The 15,384-nt window shown below is 50.2% G+C and overlaps 1 protein-coding gene across 1 annotated transcript in view; it reads left to right on the top strand.

Moving 5' to 3' along the window:
- LOC144142216 (uncharacterized) overlaps positions 1-15,384 on the top strand; it is a 117,109-nt gene that overhangs the window by 92,451 nt on the left and 9,274 nt on the right. The window contains exon 2 of the mRNA XM_077673603.1: positions 8,050-8,169. Within this exon, the coding sequence (XP_077529729.1) occupies positions 8,050-8,169 (120 nt within the window). The remainder of the gene's footprint in view (positions 1-8,049; positions 8,170-15,384) is intronic.

The raw sequence follows: 15,384 nt of genomic DNA, 5'->3' as shown, positions 1-15,384 counted from the left end.
GGGTGGCGCCACCGCGCGGCGGCCAAACGCAGCATATGAAGCTCTCCCATTGAGTTACGGAGCAGTTTCGTTACCAGTAAAGCATTGAAGGACTCTGGTATAATCTAAGCAGGTTGCTCTCCGTTAGGCCTCTACGTCTGTTGGATACACGGATTATGAGACTAATCATGTTCTCTGTTTTAGTGATGAGCTTGTCGGTGGCCTTCATATTGCTGCCCAGTGATTGTATGAGTCCGGGTTACGGATACATTCCACTTGAGCGATGGGTTGGCCATTCTATGTATGTGGGTCGACGTCCATTTGCTCCGGTGAGGGCATACCGCGTCCGCCTTTTCGGGAGGAACGGTAGAGAAGCAGCTCAGATTTGGAGGGTAAGAACTTTAGTCCCGTTCCCACCAGGAATATCTCTGGGACCTCAAGCGCTAGTTGTAACCTCTGTTCCATGCCGACATCGGACCCGCCTCTGTTACACACCGTGATGTCGTCGGCGTAGAGCGCATGGAGTACCCCTGGAATCAGTTTGAGTTGCTCGGACAGCTTCTTCATTGCAATGTTAAATAAAAGCGGCGAGATGACCTCCTCCTGTGGTGTACCATGTGCTCCCACAGTGTACTCGGTAGACTTGATGTGGCTGATTTTTAGCGTGGCCTTCCTGTTTCGAGGAAAGGTCGAACGTAGTTGTAAAAATCCTTCCGCAGGTTCATTTGTGATATGGCCTGCAGGAGATACTTGTGTGAGACGCTATCGAACGCCTTAGTAAGGTCGAGGGCAAGGATGGCTCCTACATACTTGGTGTGACGGTCGATGATTTGGTGCTTGATCATTAGCATCAAATCCTGGGTAGAGAGACCTGGGCGAAAACCCAGCATGTTATATAAGAAAAGGTCGCTGCCCTCAATATATTGAGATATGCCGCTTTATATAACATGCTCGATGACCTTGCCCGCACACGAGGTAAGTGAGATAGGTCGGAGGTTCTCGGGTGCGAGTGGTTTTCCGGGCTTGAGAATGAGGATGACCGACGCCAGCTTCCAAGCATCGGGTACCTCTCCTGTGTCCCATACGCGGTTGGCTTCTTTGATGAGCAGCTCGACCAAAGCGTTGTCAAGGTTGCACAGTAGTTGTTGGAGATGCCGTTTGGCCCCGGGGCCGACTCCCGTTTAGTTTTTGTAAGACTGTCCATATCTCATGTTCCGTGAAAGGGGAGTAGAGTTCTGTTATGTCAGTACCCTGATATTCCGGGTAATCTGCATCATCTGCGGGGCCCATGGGTAGATATCGATTATCCAGATCCTGTACAAGAGCTGCATCGTCGATACCCGCCATCTTTTAATTGTGGATGATGCGGCCGATTGGGAGTCGTTCGTTCCCTTTGTTCTCCGAGTCGTCGAGAAGATGGTGTACGAGGTCCCATCGGCCACGTAGCCTCATTATCCCGTCCATTAAGGCGCACACTTCCGTGCACTGTTGACGTGCAAGCTCCTCCGAGTGCCGGTTGATTTCTCTGTTCAGTTCACTTTTCTCACAACCAGGCCGTCGCGCGGCCGAACGATAATTCGGACGTGTTCCCTCGGTAATTGGGGAAGCCGTGATGCCACAGCTAGGCGTTTCATTGCCCCGCTCGGGTCCGCCGTGCTGTGGCTGACCCGGGTGGCGGCACCCGTGTGAGCGACGTTGTCGGAAACTCGCATGAGCACCGCGGATGGTACCGAGGAACATGTGGTGAACCGGGCAACAGGAAGGGATCACTACACGCGCCACTCATGTCAAAGCGGCCGTGCCTTAGAAATAAAACAAAAAGAAAACTTAAATCCGAGCTCATCCTTGAAACCTTCAAACACGCAGAAAAATTGCATAACCTTGCCTCCGTCATCACCAATTTTGTCTCAGGACAGTGCATTTAATCTCGCATCACCATTTCAAGCTGTGTATATCCTTCCCGTCCACTTTAGAAAGACCATCGCTGTTCACGTTTTCGTACAAACTTCAACGGATTGGAACGATATCCCCGCCGACGATCTGTACCACTCATATTTCCTCCATATAAGGGAAGCCGCGCACGTGCCAATGATCTGACTACCATCGAGTTTCAGCTATGGGCCCGGGCCGTCGAGGTAGAATATATATATATATATATATATATATATATATATATATATATATATATATATATATATATATATATATATATATATAGTAAGGGATGCAGCGATGGCGTAGAGGCAGAGCATCCGCCTCGCGTGCAGAAGGACCATGGTTCCAATCCCGGTGCCGGACAATTCCCACCGGATTAAAAAAAATCCGCGTATTGATGGGATTGCACAAAGGGGCTTGGGGTGCGGCCTGACCCCGGCGACCATTGCCGGCAATGGACTCCCTCACCAGAGCAGGATTGGCCACCCTGGTGTAGTAACGGCCACAACCTCCCATGAATACGTCAATTAACCCACGGCCCTCAGTCTCCAAATGCTGCGAAGCAACTGACCACGGCGGAGGTCAGACCTGTGACGCAGCAGAGGGTGCTAAGAATCCCTGGATCCGGACAGGCCGCCAATGGAATCTGAACCTGGCAACGTTTAACGCGTGAACCTTATCTAGCGAAGCGAGTCTCGAGGTGTTCTTCGAGGAATTAGAGGGCATTAAATGGGATGCAATAGGGCTTAGCGAGGTTAGGAGAGTGGCGAAGCCTTTACGGTGCTGAAAAATGGACACGTCCTGTGTTGCCGGGGACTAGAGGACAGAGGAGAACTGGGTGTGGGTCTCCTAGTCAATAAAAGCATAGCTGGCAACATAGAAGAACACTATAGCATTAACGAAAGGGCAGCAGGTCTTGTAATTAGGCTGAATAATACGTACAAGCTCAAGGTGGTGCAGGGCTACGCGCCCACATCCAGCCACGACAACGAAGTAGTGGAACGCCTCTATGAAGATGTGGAATCGGCAATGGGTAAAGTAAAAACACAGTATAACGTAGTTATGGGGGACTCCAATGCTAAAGTAAGCAAGAATCATGCTGGAGACAAGGCAGTTCGGAACTATAGTCTGGGCTGTAGAAATAGCAAGGGGGGACCTACTAGTTGAGCTTTCAGAGCGGAATAACCTACGCATAATGAATACCTTCTTCTGTAAACGGGAGAGTCGGAAGTGGACCTGGAGGAGCCCGAATGGGGAGCATAAAAATGAAATAGACTTCATATTATGCGATAACCCTGGCGTCGTGCAGGATGTGGAAGCACTCGGAAGAGTAAGGTGCAGTGACCACCGTATGGCAAGATCTCGAATTAAGCTAGATTTGAGGAGGGACCGCAACAAGGTAGTATGAAAGAACCCGATAAATGAGCTAACAGTAAGACGTAAAGTAGAAGAATTTAGGATAGCGCTGCAGAACCGATATCCAGCTCTTAACGAGGAAGCCGGGCTTACGGCACAAGAAGCCAGCGACAACCCTACACGTATTATCACGGAGTGTGCAGTAGAAGTAGGGGGCACTATGGCTAGACAGGATACTGGCAAACTTTCACAGGAGACGAAAGATCTAATTAGGAAACGGCAAACCATGACAATCTCTACCGCAGCTGACAGAATAGAACTAGCGGAGCTTTCGAAGTTAATCAATAAACGTAAAACAGCTGACATATGGAAGTATAATATGGAGAGGATCGAATACGCTGTAAAGAACGGAGGTAGCCTGAAAGCTGTGAAGAGGCGTCTTGGCGTGGGGAAAAATCAGATGTATGCACTTAAAGATAAGCAAGGCAATGTCATCAAAAATAGGGATAAAATAGTCACAGTGACCGAGGAATTCTACAGGGATCTGTACAGTAGCCGGGACATCCAGGATAATGCCGAACGATACAGTAGCTCAGAGGAGATAGACATCCCACCAGTAACGACCGAAGAAGTAAGGAAGGCTTTGAAAGAAATGAAAGGGGGCAAAGCACCTGGTGAGGATCAGATAACAGCAGACCTCTTGAAGGATGGCGGAGAAATTGTACTTGAAAAACTGGCAAACCTGTTTACGCAATGCCTAATGACCGCAATGGGACCGGAATCTTGGAAGTCCGCGAACATCATCCTAATCCATAAGAAAGGCGACATGAAGGACTTGAAAAATTACAGGCCGATCAGCTTACTGTCAGTCGTCTACAAAGTATTTACCAAGGTAATCGCTAACCGAATCTCTGCAACCTTAGATTTCAGTCAACCTAAAGAACAAGCAGGGTTCCGTAAAGGTTATTCAACAATGGACCATATTCACACGATCAATCAGGTGATAGAGAAGTGCGCTGAGTATACTGAACCCCTATATATAGCCCTCATAGATTATGAGAAAGCATTTTACTCGGTCGAAACCCTAGCAGTCATTCAGGCATTACGGAACCAGGGGGTAGATGAGCATTATGTAAGCATACTAGAGGATATCTACAATCAGTCTACAGCTACCATCATCTTCCATAGGGAGAGCAGTAAAATACCTATAAGGAAGGGTGTCAGACAAGGAGACACAATCTCTCGAATGTTATTCACAGCATGCTTACAAGAAATATTGAGAACGTCGGATTGGGAACAGGTGGGAGTAAGGGTTAATGGAGAATACCTCAGTAACCTCAGATTTTCTGATGACGTTGCCTTGCTAAGTAACTTGGGGGACGAATTGCAAAGCATGCTTTCCGCACTGGGCGAACAGAGTAGAACCGTGGGCCTGAAAATTAATATGCAGAAAACTAAAGTAATGATCAATAACCTCGGGACAGCACAGCGGTTTGAGATAGGTGGCGAGGCAGTGGAATTGGTAAGCGAATATATCTACTTAGGCCAAGTTGTGACCCCAGATCCCAACCATGAGGCAGAGATAATTAGAAGGATAAGAATAGGGTGGGGTGCATATGGCAGACATTCTCAGATAATGAATAGCAGCCTACCATTGTCGCTGAAGAAGAAAGTGTATGACAGCTGCATCCTACCGGTATTTACCTACGGGGCAGAAACCTGGAGGCTCACTAAGAGGGTTCAACTTAAATTGAGAACGACTCAGCGGGCAATGGAGCGGAAAATGATAGGTGTAACATTAAGGGACAAGAAGAGAGCGGAGTGGGTCAGGGTGCAAACTGGTGTTAAAGACACATTAGTAGAAATTAAGAAGAAGAAATGGACGTGGGCAGGGCATGTAATGGGAAGGCAAGATAACCGCTGGTCATTAAGGGTAACAGAGTGGATCCCTAGAGAAGGCAAGCGTTGCAGGGGGCGGCAGAAAGTTAGATGGGCAGATGAGATCATGAAGTTTGCGGGGATAAATTGGTCACAGTTGGCACAGGACCGAGGTAATTGGAAAATAATGGGAGAGGCCTTTGCCCTGCAGTGGGCGTAGATAGGCTGGTGATGATGATGATGATGATATATCTAAAGAAAAATTTGAGGTAGCGGCCTCGATTGTTGCCAACGTTTCAGCAGAGACTTGACCTGACGACGGCGTCTCTTTGCTGAAACGTTGCTGCGGCCGTCCCAATCGCCCAGAGATAGCGTAAGTTGACAAGGGGGCGTGGCCGTGTTTTTCGCCGCACCGCGGCGCGCGTAGCCTAAGGTCGCTTTCCCTGGCGCGGGCGGACGCACAGGACGAAAACTCGGCCTTCGCAGCCTGTGTGCGTCGTTTAATAATAAAAAAGTTACCGCACACCAATGCAGGAGAAGGTAGAAGTAGTTGCTGGTGCCATTAGGGTTGTTACTGGTGCCTTTGAATTTTCGACGTATACTATGCCCGGGGTGATGCATAAGTGAATTCATTGCACAGCAGTATTCGTTCTTGTAGTCACGCATGGTTCCAAAACACAACACGTTTTCCGGTTTTATTTCCGAAAATCTCGTACATGTTGTTTGGAACGCGCGGAACGCACGTTCCGTGCGTTCCGAGCAGGAACCAAATTATGGGAATTCAACCGACCGAAATCAAAGCATTAGTAAGCACGGAAATACCCCTTATGTCGTTTCCTTTCTTCTCCTTTAAACGTGCGGTCTGTGACAGATAAAGTAGATAACATGGCAACCAACGTTGATGGCAACACTACTTGAAACGTTTGTCGTAACTTTTACCGCGATACTATTAACAGAGACGTCGTATACTTCAGCATCTGAAGTGTATACTGTCCAAATGTCGGTATTTCTTCCGCAATAGGCAGGGTAAACGTGCTGGTGCCGTTTATTGGCATGCATGCTTGCATATACAAACGTACAGAGAGACTTCCAGTCTACCATAAATAGACGTGGTTAAGTAATGTACTTAAAATCTTTACCCGAGTTACGATTGGTATAGTTCTCCACTTGATGTGTTTATTCACTAATATCCCGAACAACTTACTTACAGCCGATGTTGTGCATACAGATATTAGTGATCAGCTTAACTACTCACCGAAAAAAATAATGCCCTTAATATGTCATGACAACAAATTATGTGCAGAATATATTACCCCCGCAAATCTAGAAATTCAGAAACAGTCTTTCGAAAAAATACATATGTAGAGTCGATAGCCATATCAAAGGCATCGCGGAATACCATGACTCTTTCACTCACGGAACATAATTTGGTAGCGTGATTGCAGCAGGTACTTGAAACCCCTAAGCATATTAAATAAAACGCAAAAATATGATTGATTCGTTCCCATGGAATCCTAACAGATTATTTGACTATCGTAGTCACCTGCCTATAAACAATACACGAGAGCTTATCGGTATTACGCGGTTTTTGCGCACGTGCACTCGTACACACACACGCACGCACACACACACACACACACACGCACACACACACACGCACACGCACACCCACACATACACACACACACACACTCACACACACACACACACACAACGGATACCCAGAGCGTTCTAAACAACTTAAAAGGCAAAAAAAGCATATTTTCGCGCAGCGATATCGCGCGAGAATGATGTAACAGCGAAAAAAGAATTCAGCACGCTGGCATTCACTCTGCCCGTGATGACAGAACCCTGGGCTATGGCATTCGCCTTTCAAGCAAACGACCACTAAACCTGCGTGCAAAGGCAATCGTGGGTGTTAAACAACGTAAGTTAAACAACTTTGTACTTGTAGGATCGAGTCAAAATACATAGACCATATATTGAGAGTTTTCTATCCCGAAGACGCGACAACGATGGCTGATTTACAGCTCAAAGCGCAGGCAGCGTCGGAAAGACAAACTTTGCTTCAACCTTAGGCTAACGGCGCCGCCTCGCGGCGTGTGTCGGAGTTAGCGAAATTACACCGCTCCCCTTGCTTCCGCGCCGAATTGGACGGCCGGAGCAACGGCGCGCCGCCGGCAGCAAATCGCGGAGGCCACGCGAGAACGAACGCAGCCGTCTCCGCCGCCCGACGCTATGGTTGGCAGTGGTGCGACGCGGCATTTCGTCTGGAATACTAGATGCAACGCATCTCATGCTCGCGCCTCTGTCCTTCCTGCGTCTGTGCGGCGTTGTCCGCACAGCTGCGCCCCTCCTCCTCTCCTTTCTCCGATAGCGAACACTCTCTCCCAAACAGCTGCAGGTTGGCGCAGCGCGCTCTCACTCCGTTGCTAGGCGCCGGTGGGCGGCGCTGCGCTGGGCGCTACGCATGTGCAGTACTCGCACTTTCCGCGCTCTCCGCTCCTACGGGCGATGTGAATATAAAGCGGCATGCGGCGCTCCGACGGTCTCAGTCGACGGTCGTCCGCAGTACGCTTGCACTCTCTCGCAGTACTCGACGATTGCTTGATGCAATCGTTGAGCCCATAACTGTGCACTTTACGGACCACAAGGCACTCATTCTCGTCTGCAATAAAGACCGTACCTGAGCATACGTGTACTGCATGTGCATTGCATGGTGAAAATGGAAAATTACGCCCACCTCCCCTTCGCGTGAGAATCCCTGCTATAAGCGTAATCAATACGATGGAAAACGCCAATGGAACCCCACATGAGATGCGTTGCATCACACCAGGGTTCCCGCGAGGGGAGGTGGGCGTAATTTTTGTTTGATTGGCGCTTTATTGCAACAACGAATTGCTGCGTGGTCGGCTGTATGCCCACGTCATGCCCACCCGGCACGACATTTCACAGTTTCTCAACTCGCCCGTGTTTCGTTGGGCAGCGTGAACAGTGGATCAAGGCAGTGCGACGCAAAAAAGTGAGTTTGATCCACTGATCTCCACTAGAGTTGCTGGATGGCATTTCGAGGTCTCCGTCGCGCGGCCGCCGGAAGTTCGAGCGCTCGTCCCGGAAGTCGGGCAAATGGCTGTGGTTCCAGCATAGCGCATGCTACGTATGGGCTGGTTTCGCGCGCATTCCGCCAAAAATGCTTGCTTGTTGCGCTGTCAACTGCACAGGCAGACCAGAGAAGTCGTCTGGGAAGACGTTCCACTTGCAAGTGTTGCAATATTCTGTACGACGTGCGTGATACCCAGGGTAACGCAAATGTCATATCAGTGTCGTTTTTAAGCTATGGCTCTGGTTACGCAGATTCCCTCGCTCTAAGACGGATTTATACCGGCGTTTGGTGGCAAACTAGTTACACGGCGAAAGTAACCGCAGTTACGTTTAACCGTGGTTACTAAACTTTAACCGCGGTTATCGCAAACTGCGGTTTTGGCTGTTACACGCGAAATAGTAAGTTTGGTGACCGCGGTCACTTGATTGTGAGCATAACAAAAATAAATGACCCCACTTTTAACTTCACGATAAAAAACAAAAGAGAAGCAGTGTAAACAAATGAAATATCGTAAACGCAACGCACTCGCGCGCGGCGAGGAGAGGGGCATACCCAACAGCTCGCAACCGGCTTGGTTTGCTTAGGTCTGTTCGGTGTTGGGAACTTTCAGCTTAGCATGGCGGTAGATATTTGACAGCCGCTATCTCTACAACTGCGAATTACAATCCATAGTACAATTTGTCACCGCACGAACATCCATCACCGCACTAACATCCAATTTCTCGCATGTGGAAGTTCTTTTCCGCGATCAGATTCATTTCGAAGAGCAGCGATGCGATAAGCTGTTGCTGCCGTGGTCTGGGCCGGTTCGGGCCGCTAGCAGTGCCGTGCGGGCAGGTGCGCCGGCGTGTTTGCAGGCACGGCCAACGCGTGCGCCGATCGTTTCCGAGTGCTGAAAACGCTTCAGGATTGCCTGCTATATCCATTTTTGGCGGACGACGCGCGGAATTTACAAATTTGGCACGGCTTTTGTCGTAATTAATCGGGTGGATCGGGAAACGAGCCGCTGCTGACGGGCAGTCGCGCTGATTGCCAGAGCGATGCAAAGAACGCAAGCACGCCTTGGGGACAGCTTTGGGGCGCCCGCTAATTGAGAACATTCGCCTATTACGAACGCCAGGTGATTTTTTTTTTCGCCTCCGCTGATGTGCCGCCACTTGCGTCCGAACTGACTTGCGCGATTTTGAGCACTGCGGCTGCGGAAACTGCGGTTAGCGTGAACGAACTGAGGTGGCCAAGCTCAGTTTGCGTTAACCATGGTTAGCGACGTAACCGCAGTTTCGTCTGTCGTGTAACGCAGCAAACTGCGGTTTGGTCTAACTGCGGTTCGCTTAACCGTGGTTAACTGTGCCCGTGTAACTAGGGTATTAAGAAGGGACAAATGGGCTCCATCCCCAGGCAGCAGGCTCTGCAGTGACCATTTTACTGACAACTGTTTTGACAGAACGGGCGCATGAACTCGGCTACAGCCCGACGCCGTGCCCACGTTGTTTTCTTTCTAGCACACATCCCTAGCATAAATTTCTAGCATAAATGCCGTTCTAGCTGCGTCGTCTCCTCTCAAACCAAGACCCAAGCGACATTTTCGTTCTCCTTCGCAATTAAATTCTGCTTCATATTGACTTCGCATGTTTCGGTATTTATTTTATTTATTTATTTATTTATTTATTTGGTAATACTGTTGACCCTCTAGTGAGGGTCGTTACAGGGAGGGAACAAACACTGCAATAACACACAGTGATGAACAAAACACTGCAAAATACTGCAAGAGGACAAAACACGGAAACAAAATACGGCAAGGGAACAAAACGGTGAACTAAAATACTCTTAGCGCACCGTCATGAACAGATTTCGGTTCACGCACTATTTCTAAAAAAACATATCTACAGCTAGTTCAAATTGGTGTACACCCGAGCACTCCATAACATCGTTTGGTAGTTTATTCCACATTTCAATGACATCCGGAAAAAAAGAATACCGATACACGTCAGTGTGCGTAATAACAGTTCGAATCGCTCTGCTGAGATTTTTTGGGGAACTATGTTTTGGAGGCGCTTTCACATACTGTTCCTTATTTAGTTTTAATGATCCATGCAATATCTGGAAAAGAAATTGCAGCCGTTGTTTTGTTCTTCTGCTTTCCAGAAGTTCCAACCCGCACTGCTGAAGCATATCTGTAACTGAATCTGTGCGGCGATACCTGGAACATATAAAACGTGCTGCGATTCGCTGTATTTTTTCTACCTTCTTTTTTAAACCCTTTTGGTGTGGGCTCCATACAGCATTTGCATATTTTAAAACGGGCCGTATGAAAGTCTTGTAGGCAACTAACTTACTTTCTTTAGTCGCGTTTCTAGCTTCCGCCTAAGAAAGCAAAGCTTTTGATATGCTTTGGTGTAGGTATTATGCACATGAATGCGCCAATCGAGATTATGCGCCACTGTCACCCCTAAGTACCGGAAGCTCTGTACCACGGTCAAGGCATATTCCCCTATATTAAATTTAAATCTTAGAACATCCCGCTTTCTTGTTACATGCGTATATGTTGTTTTTTTATAATTGATTTCCATGCCCCACCGTTGACACCATATATTTAATGCTTGCAGGCATTTGTTTAGTTCAATCTGATCGTTGGGGCATAGTACACGAGAATAAATCAAACAATCGTCCGCAAAAAGTTTCATCTTAACAGGTGCGTTGACAATGGCAGGAATATCATTTATGTACAGTCGGCCGGAAAAGTAACCGGACCACCGCTCACGCAGCCGGAGCGGCTGCTGCGGCGCACCGCGGCGCTGTTATCTCGCTGTGCTCGCTTACGACGAGAGTGGCACGCTTGACGCCAAACTTCCCCTCGCCCTCGTGCGGGTGCTTGCCACGCTTGATAAACTTCTAGTGCAGCGTTCGCCTTTAATCTAGCACATGGCGCAGTCGCGCTGCAGCGCACGGCCGCAGGGCCACAACCCGCGGCGCTAGGAAGGAACGAAAACCCGCTCTGCTTTTTGTACGCGGTTTATGTTCGCCTCATGCTGCCTATCAGTGCCTGTAGGATGCGTCCACCGCCGCTGGATTTTGGATAAGACGGCACAATGCACCGTACCGAAGGCTACCGTGACGTTCGTTTTTCCACGCCGGAGCGATTTTGTAGTGTCGAAATTGCCTTTTCGGCATCATGTCCGGACGTGGGTTTAATACTACTTAGAGGGAGACCTCTGAAGACCGATTTAATTAGCTAGTAGGATATTCTTTCGGTGACGAATTTTCTTTACAGGCGTACCGCCAGGATGAATGATTTCGAAGACGAATCGCAAAACATCAGATATTCCTGAAACTTTATTCATGAAATCTGACAGTACTGGCATTCAGCGGTCCTCAGTGGGGCGAAAAGTTGCCGGCTACAGCGACGACTTGGCCGACTCGCCTGGGCATGGAGTCGTACAGCGCCGCCACTATCTCGGGACGCCCGCGCAGCGCTTCCCACTCTTCCTTCACGGCGAGCCACAGCTGCTCCGCTGTGCCACCGCAAAGGCGTCGTGAGGCAAGCGTCTTCTTCAGCAGTCCCCATATGTTTTCGATGGGGTTGAGATCAGCCCCGTTTGGGGGCCATGGCAGCTGAGGCACGCCACAGCGCTCCAGGAGTGCGCTCACACTGCGTGCTTTGTGCACGGGGCTCCTATCATGCTGGAGCAGGTAGCAGCCATCCTGGAACGGCCCGTCCAGGACGTACGGGATCAGGTGCTCGGTGAGGACTTCACAGTACCTCGCCCCGGTGAAGGAGCCCTCGATCCGCACGAGTGGGCCCAGGCCGTCCCGACTGATGGCACCCCAGACACTGACCGAGCAGCGGCCGCTGCTGAGCACGCTGTGGGTGTAGGCGGGGTTATACCTGAGAGTATGGGAGAGCAAGCATTAACATCTGTCGGGTCCAAAAGCGTGGAGCGTCCTCATTCCGTTGCGGAAATGAAATAAAGATGGAGGCTTAAATTACACAAAATTTAACATTTTACCCACACTGATATGGAATACGCGCGAATGAAACACTTAAATGGTAGTCAATGCTGTACCCATGTCAAGTCAGGTGGTAAGGGGAAAATGAGGTTGCATTCTCCAGACTACGACGCGTTGCAAACCATCCATATAGGTTATTGACAGGTTAATCTAACTTAACCCGCGATTCCTGTGAGCCGCAAGGGTGCCAGTTCATACCTGCTGTTCAACGGACGCCACACACGCTGCTGTTGGTCCCAGCGTGTGCAGAAAGTAGACTCGTCCGTGAAAATCACCTCCCGCCACTCCTCTGCCGACCACTGCTCGAAAGCTCGGGCGAAGTTCAGTCGCTCCTCCCGCTGCTTCGTTGACAGGTGCGGTTTCTGAGCGGCAATGCAGTTCACGAGACCCGCCTCTCGCAATCTGCTCCTGATTGTGTCGCAGCAGCAACTGAGATCCAGAGCATCGCGGATCTCCCTGGAGTTGAGAAATGGGTCGACAACAGCGGCAGCAACAATCCATTCATCCTCTGCCAACGTGGTCACCCTCGGCCGCCCACTGCGCTGAGCATCACAAATTCTCCCATCTTCATCTGTATACGCTGTAAGAATGCGGCTCACCGATGTTCGGCTCCTACCGGTGCGGCGGCAGATTTCACGCTGAGGGACACCTTCGTGGTGAAGCCGGACGATCAGCCTTCTCTCCTCTATCGGCACTCGGGGTGGCATTCTGGCGAAGTAAAAAGCCCGATGCGACCGTTCGAGCTTTTAAAGGTTTTTTACACTGCAACTGGCCAATGGAAGGACATCACCATATCTGTGTAGCAGAGCGCACCCATATCTGTAAAGCAGAACCCACCGCAAAGCGCCTGGGCTACACCATTCTAATAAATAAAATGTAAAAATTGAACCAGGACTGGTCATTGGCCAGTTGCAGTGTAAAAAACCTTTAAAAGCTCGAACGGTCGCACCGGGCTTTTTACTTCGCCAGAATGCCACCCCGAGTGCCGATAGAGGAGAGAAGGCTGATCGTCCGGCTTCACCACGAAGGTGTCCCTCAGCGTGAAATCTGCCGCCGCACCGGTAGGAGCCGAACATCGGTGAGCCGCATTCTTACAGCGTATACAGATGAAGATGGGAGAATTTGTGATGCTCAGCGCAGTGGGCGGCCGAGGGTGACCACGTTGGCAGAGGATGAATGGATTGTTGCTTAATGGAAACTGAAAGCGCAAAATAGACACGGACAAAGAAAGGGGACAACAGGACGAGCGCTTTGTCCGTGTCTATTTTGCGCTTTCAGTTTCCATTATGCATCACCAACAGGCCCAAACCATGACCCTTTTGGATTGTTGCTGCCGCTGTTGTCGACCCATTTCTCAACTCCAGGGAGATCCGAGATGCTCTGGATCTCAGTTGCTGCTGCGACACAATCAGGAGCAGATTGCGAGAGGCGGGTCTCGTAAACTGCATTGCCGCTCAGAAACCGCACCTGTCAACGAAGCAGCGGGAGGAGCGACTGAACTTCGCCCGAGCTTTCGAGCAGTGGTCGGCAGTGGAGTGGCGGGAGGTGATTTTCACGGACGAGTCTACCTTCTGCACACGCTGGGACCAACAGCAGCGTGTGTGGCGTCCGTTGAACAGCAGGTATGAACTGGCACCCTTGCGGCTCACAGGAATCGCGGGTTAAGTTAGATTAACCTGTCAATAACCTATATGGATGGTTTGCAACGCGTCGTAGTCTGGAGAATGCAACCTCATTTTCCCCTTACCACCTGACTTGACATGGGTACAGCATTGACTACCATTTAAGTGTTTCATTCGCGCGTATTCCATATCAGTGTGGGTAAAATGTTAAATTTTGTGTAATTTAAGCCTCCATCTTTATTTCATTTCCGCAACGGAATGAGGACGCTCCACGCTTTTGGACCCGACAGATGTTAATGCTTGCTCTCCCATACTCTCAGGTATAACCCCGCCTACACCCACAGCGTGCTCAGCAGCGGCCGCTGCTCGGTCAGTGTCTGGGGTGCCATCAGTCGGGACGGCCTGGGCCCACTCGTGCGGATCGAGGGCTCCTTCACCGGGGCGAGGTACTGTGAAGTCCTCACCGAGCACCTGATCCCGTACGTCCTGGACGGGCCGTTCCAGGATGGCTGCTACCTGCTCCAGCATGATAGGAGCCCCGTGCACAAAGCACGCAGTGTGAGCGCACTCCTGGAGCGCTGTGGCGTGCCTCAGCTGCCATGGCCCCCAAACGGGGCTGATCTCAACCCCATCGAAAACATATGGGGACTGCTGAAGAAGACGCTTGCCTCACGACGCCTTTGCGGTGGCACAGCGGAGCAGCTGTGGCTCGCCGTGAAGGAAGAGTGGGAAGCGCTGCGCGGGCGTCCCGAGATAGTGGCGGCGCTGTACGACTCCATGCCCAGGCGAGTCGGCCAAGTCGTCGCTGTAGCCGGCAACTTTTCGCCCCACTGAGGACCGCTGAATGCCAGTACTGTCAGATTTCATGAATAAAGTTTCAGGAATATCTGATGTTTTGCGATTCGTCTTCGAAATCATTCATCCTGGCGGTACGCCTGTAAAGAAAATTCGTCACCGAAAGAATATCCTACTAGCTAATTAAATCGGTCTTCAGAGGTCTCCCTCTAAGTAGTATTAAACCCACGTCCGGACATGATGCCGAAAAGGCAATTTCGACACTACAAAATCGCTCCGGCGTGGAAAAACAAACGTCACGGTAGCCTTCGGTACGGTGCATTGTGCCGTCTTATCCAAAATCCAGCGGCGGTGGACGCATCCTACAGGCATTGATAGGCAGCATGAGGCGAACATAAACCGCGTACAAAAAGCAGAGCGGGTTTTCGTTCCTTCCTAGCGCCGCGGTTTGTGGCCCTGCGGCCGTGCGCTGCAGCGCGACTGCGCCATGTGCTAGATTAAAGGCGAACGCTGCACTAAAAGTTTATCAAGCGTGGCAAGCACCCGCACGAGGGCGAGGGGAAGTTTGGCGTCAAGCGTGCCACTCTCGTCGTAAGCGAGCACAGCGAGATAACAGCGCCGCGGTGCGCCGCAGCAGCCGCTCCGGCTGCGTGAGCGGTGGTCCGGTTACTTTTCCGGCCGACTGTACATTAGGAACAATAACGGTCC

The sequence above is a fragment of the Haemaphysalis longicornis genome, unplaced genomic scaffold (genome assembly GCF_048455015.1).
Source record: "Haemaphysalis longicornis isolate Haplotype H1 unplaced genomic scaffold, Haemaphysalis longicornis Haplotype H1 scaffold_1, whole genome shotgun sequence".
NCBI classification, from domain to species: Eukaryota; Metazoa; Arthropoda; class Arachnida; order Ixodida; family Ixodidae; genus Haemaphysalis; species Haemaphysalis longicornis.
The sequence above is the reverse complement of the archived record's forward strand: the minus strand, read 5'-3'. Positions and strand labels throughout refer to the sequence as shown.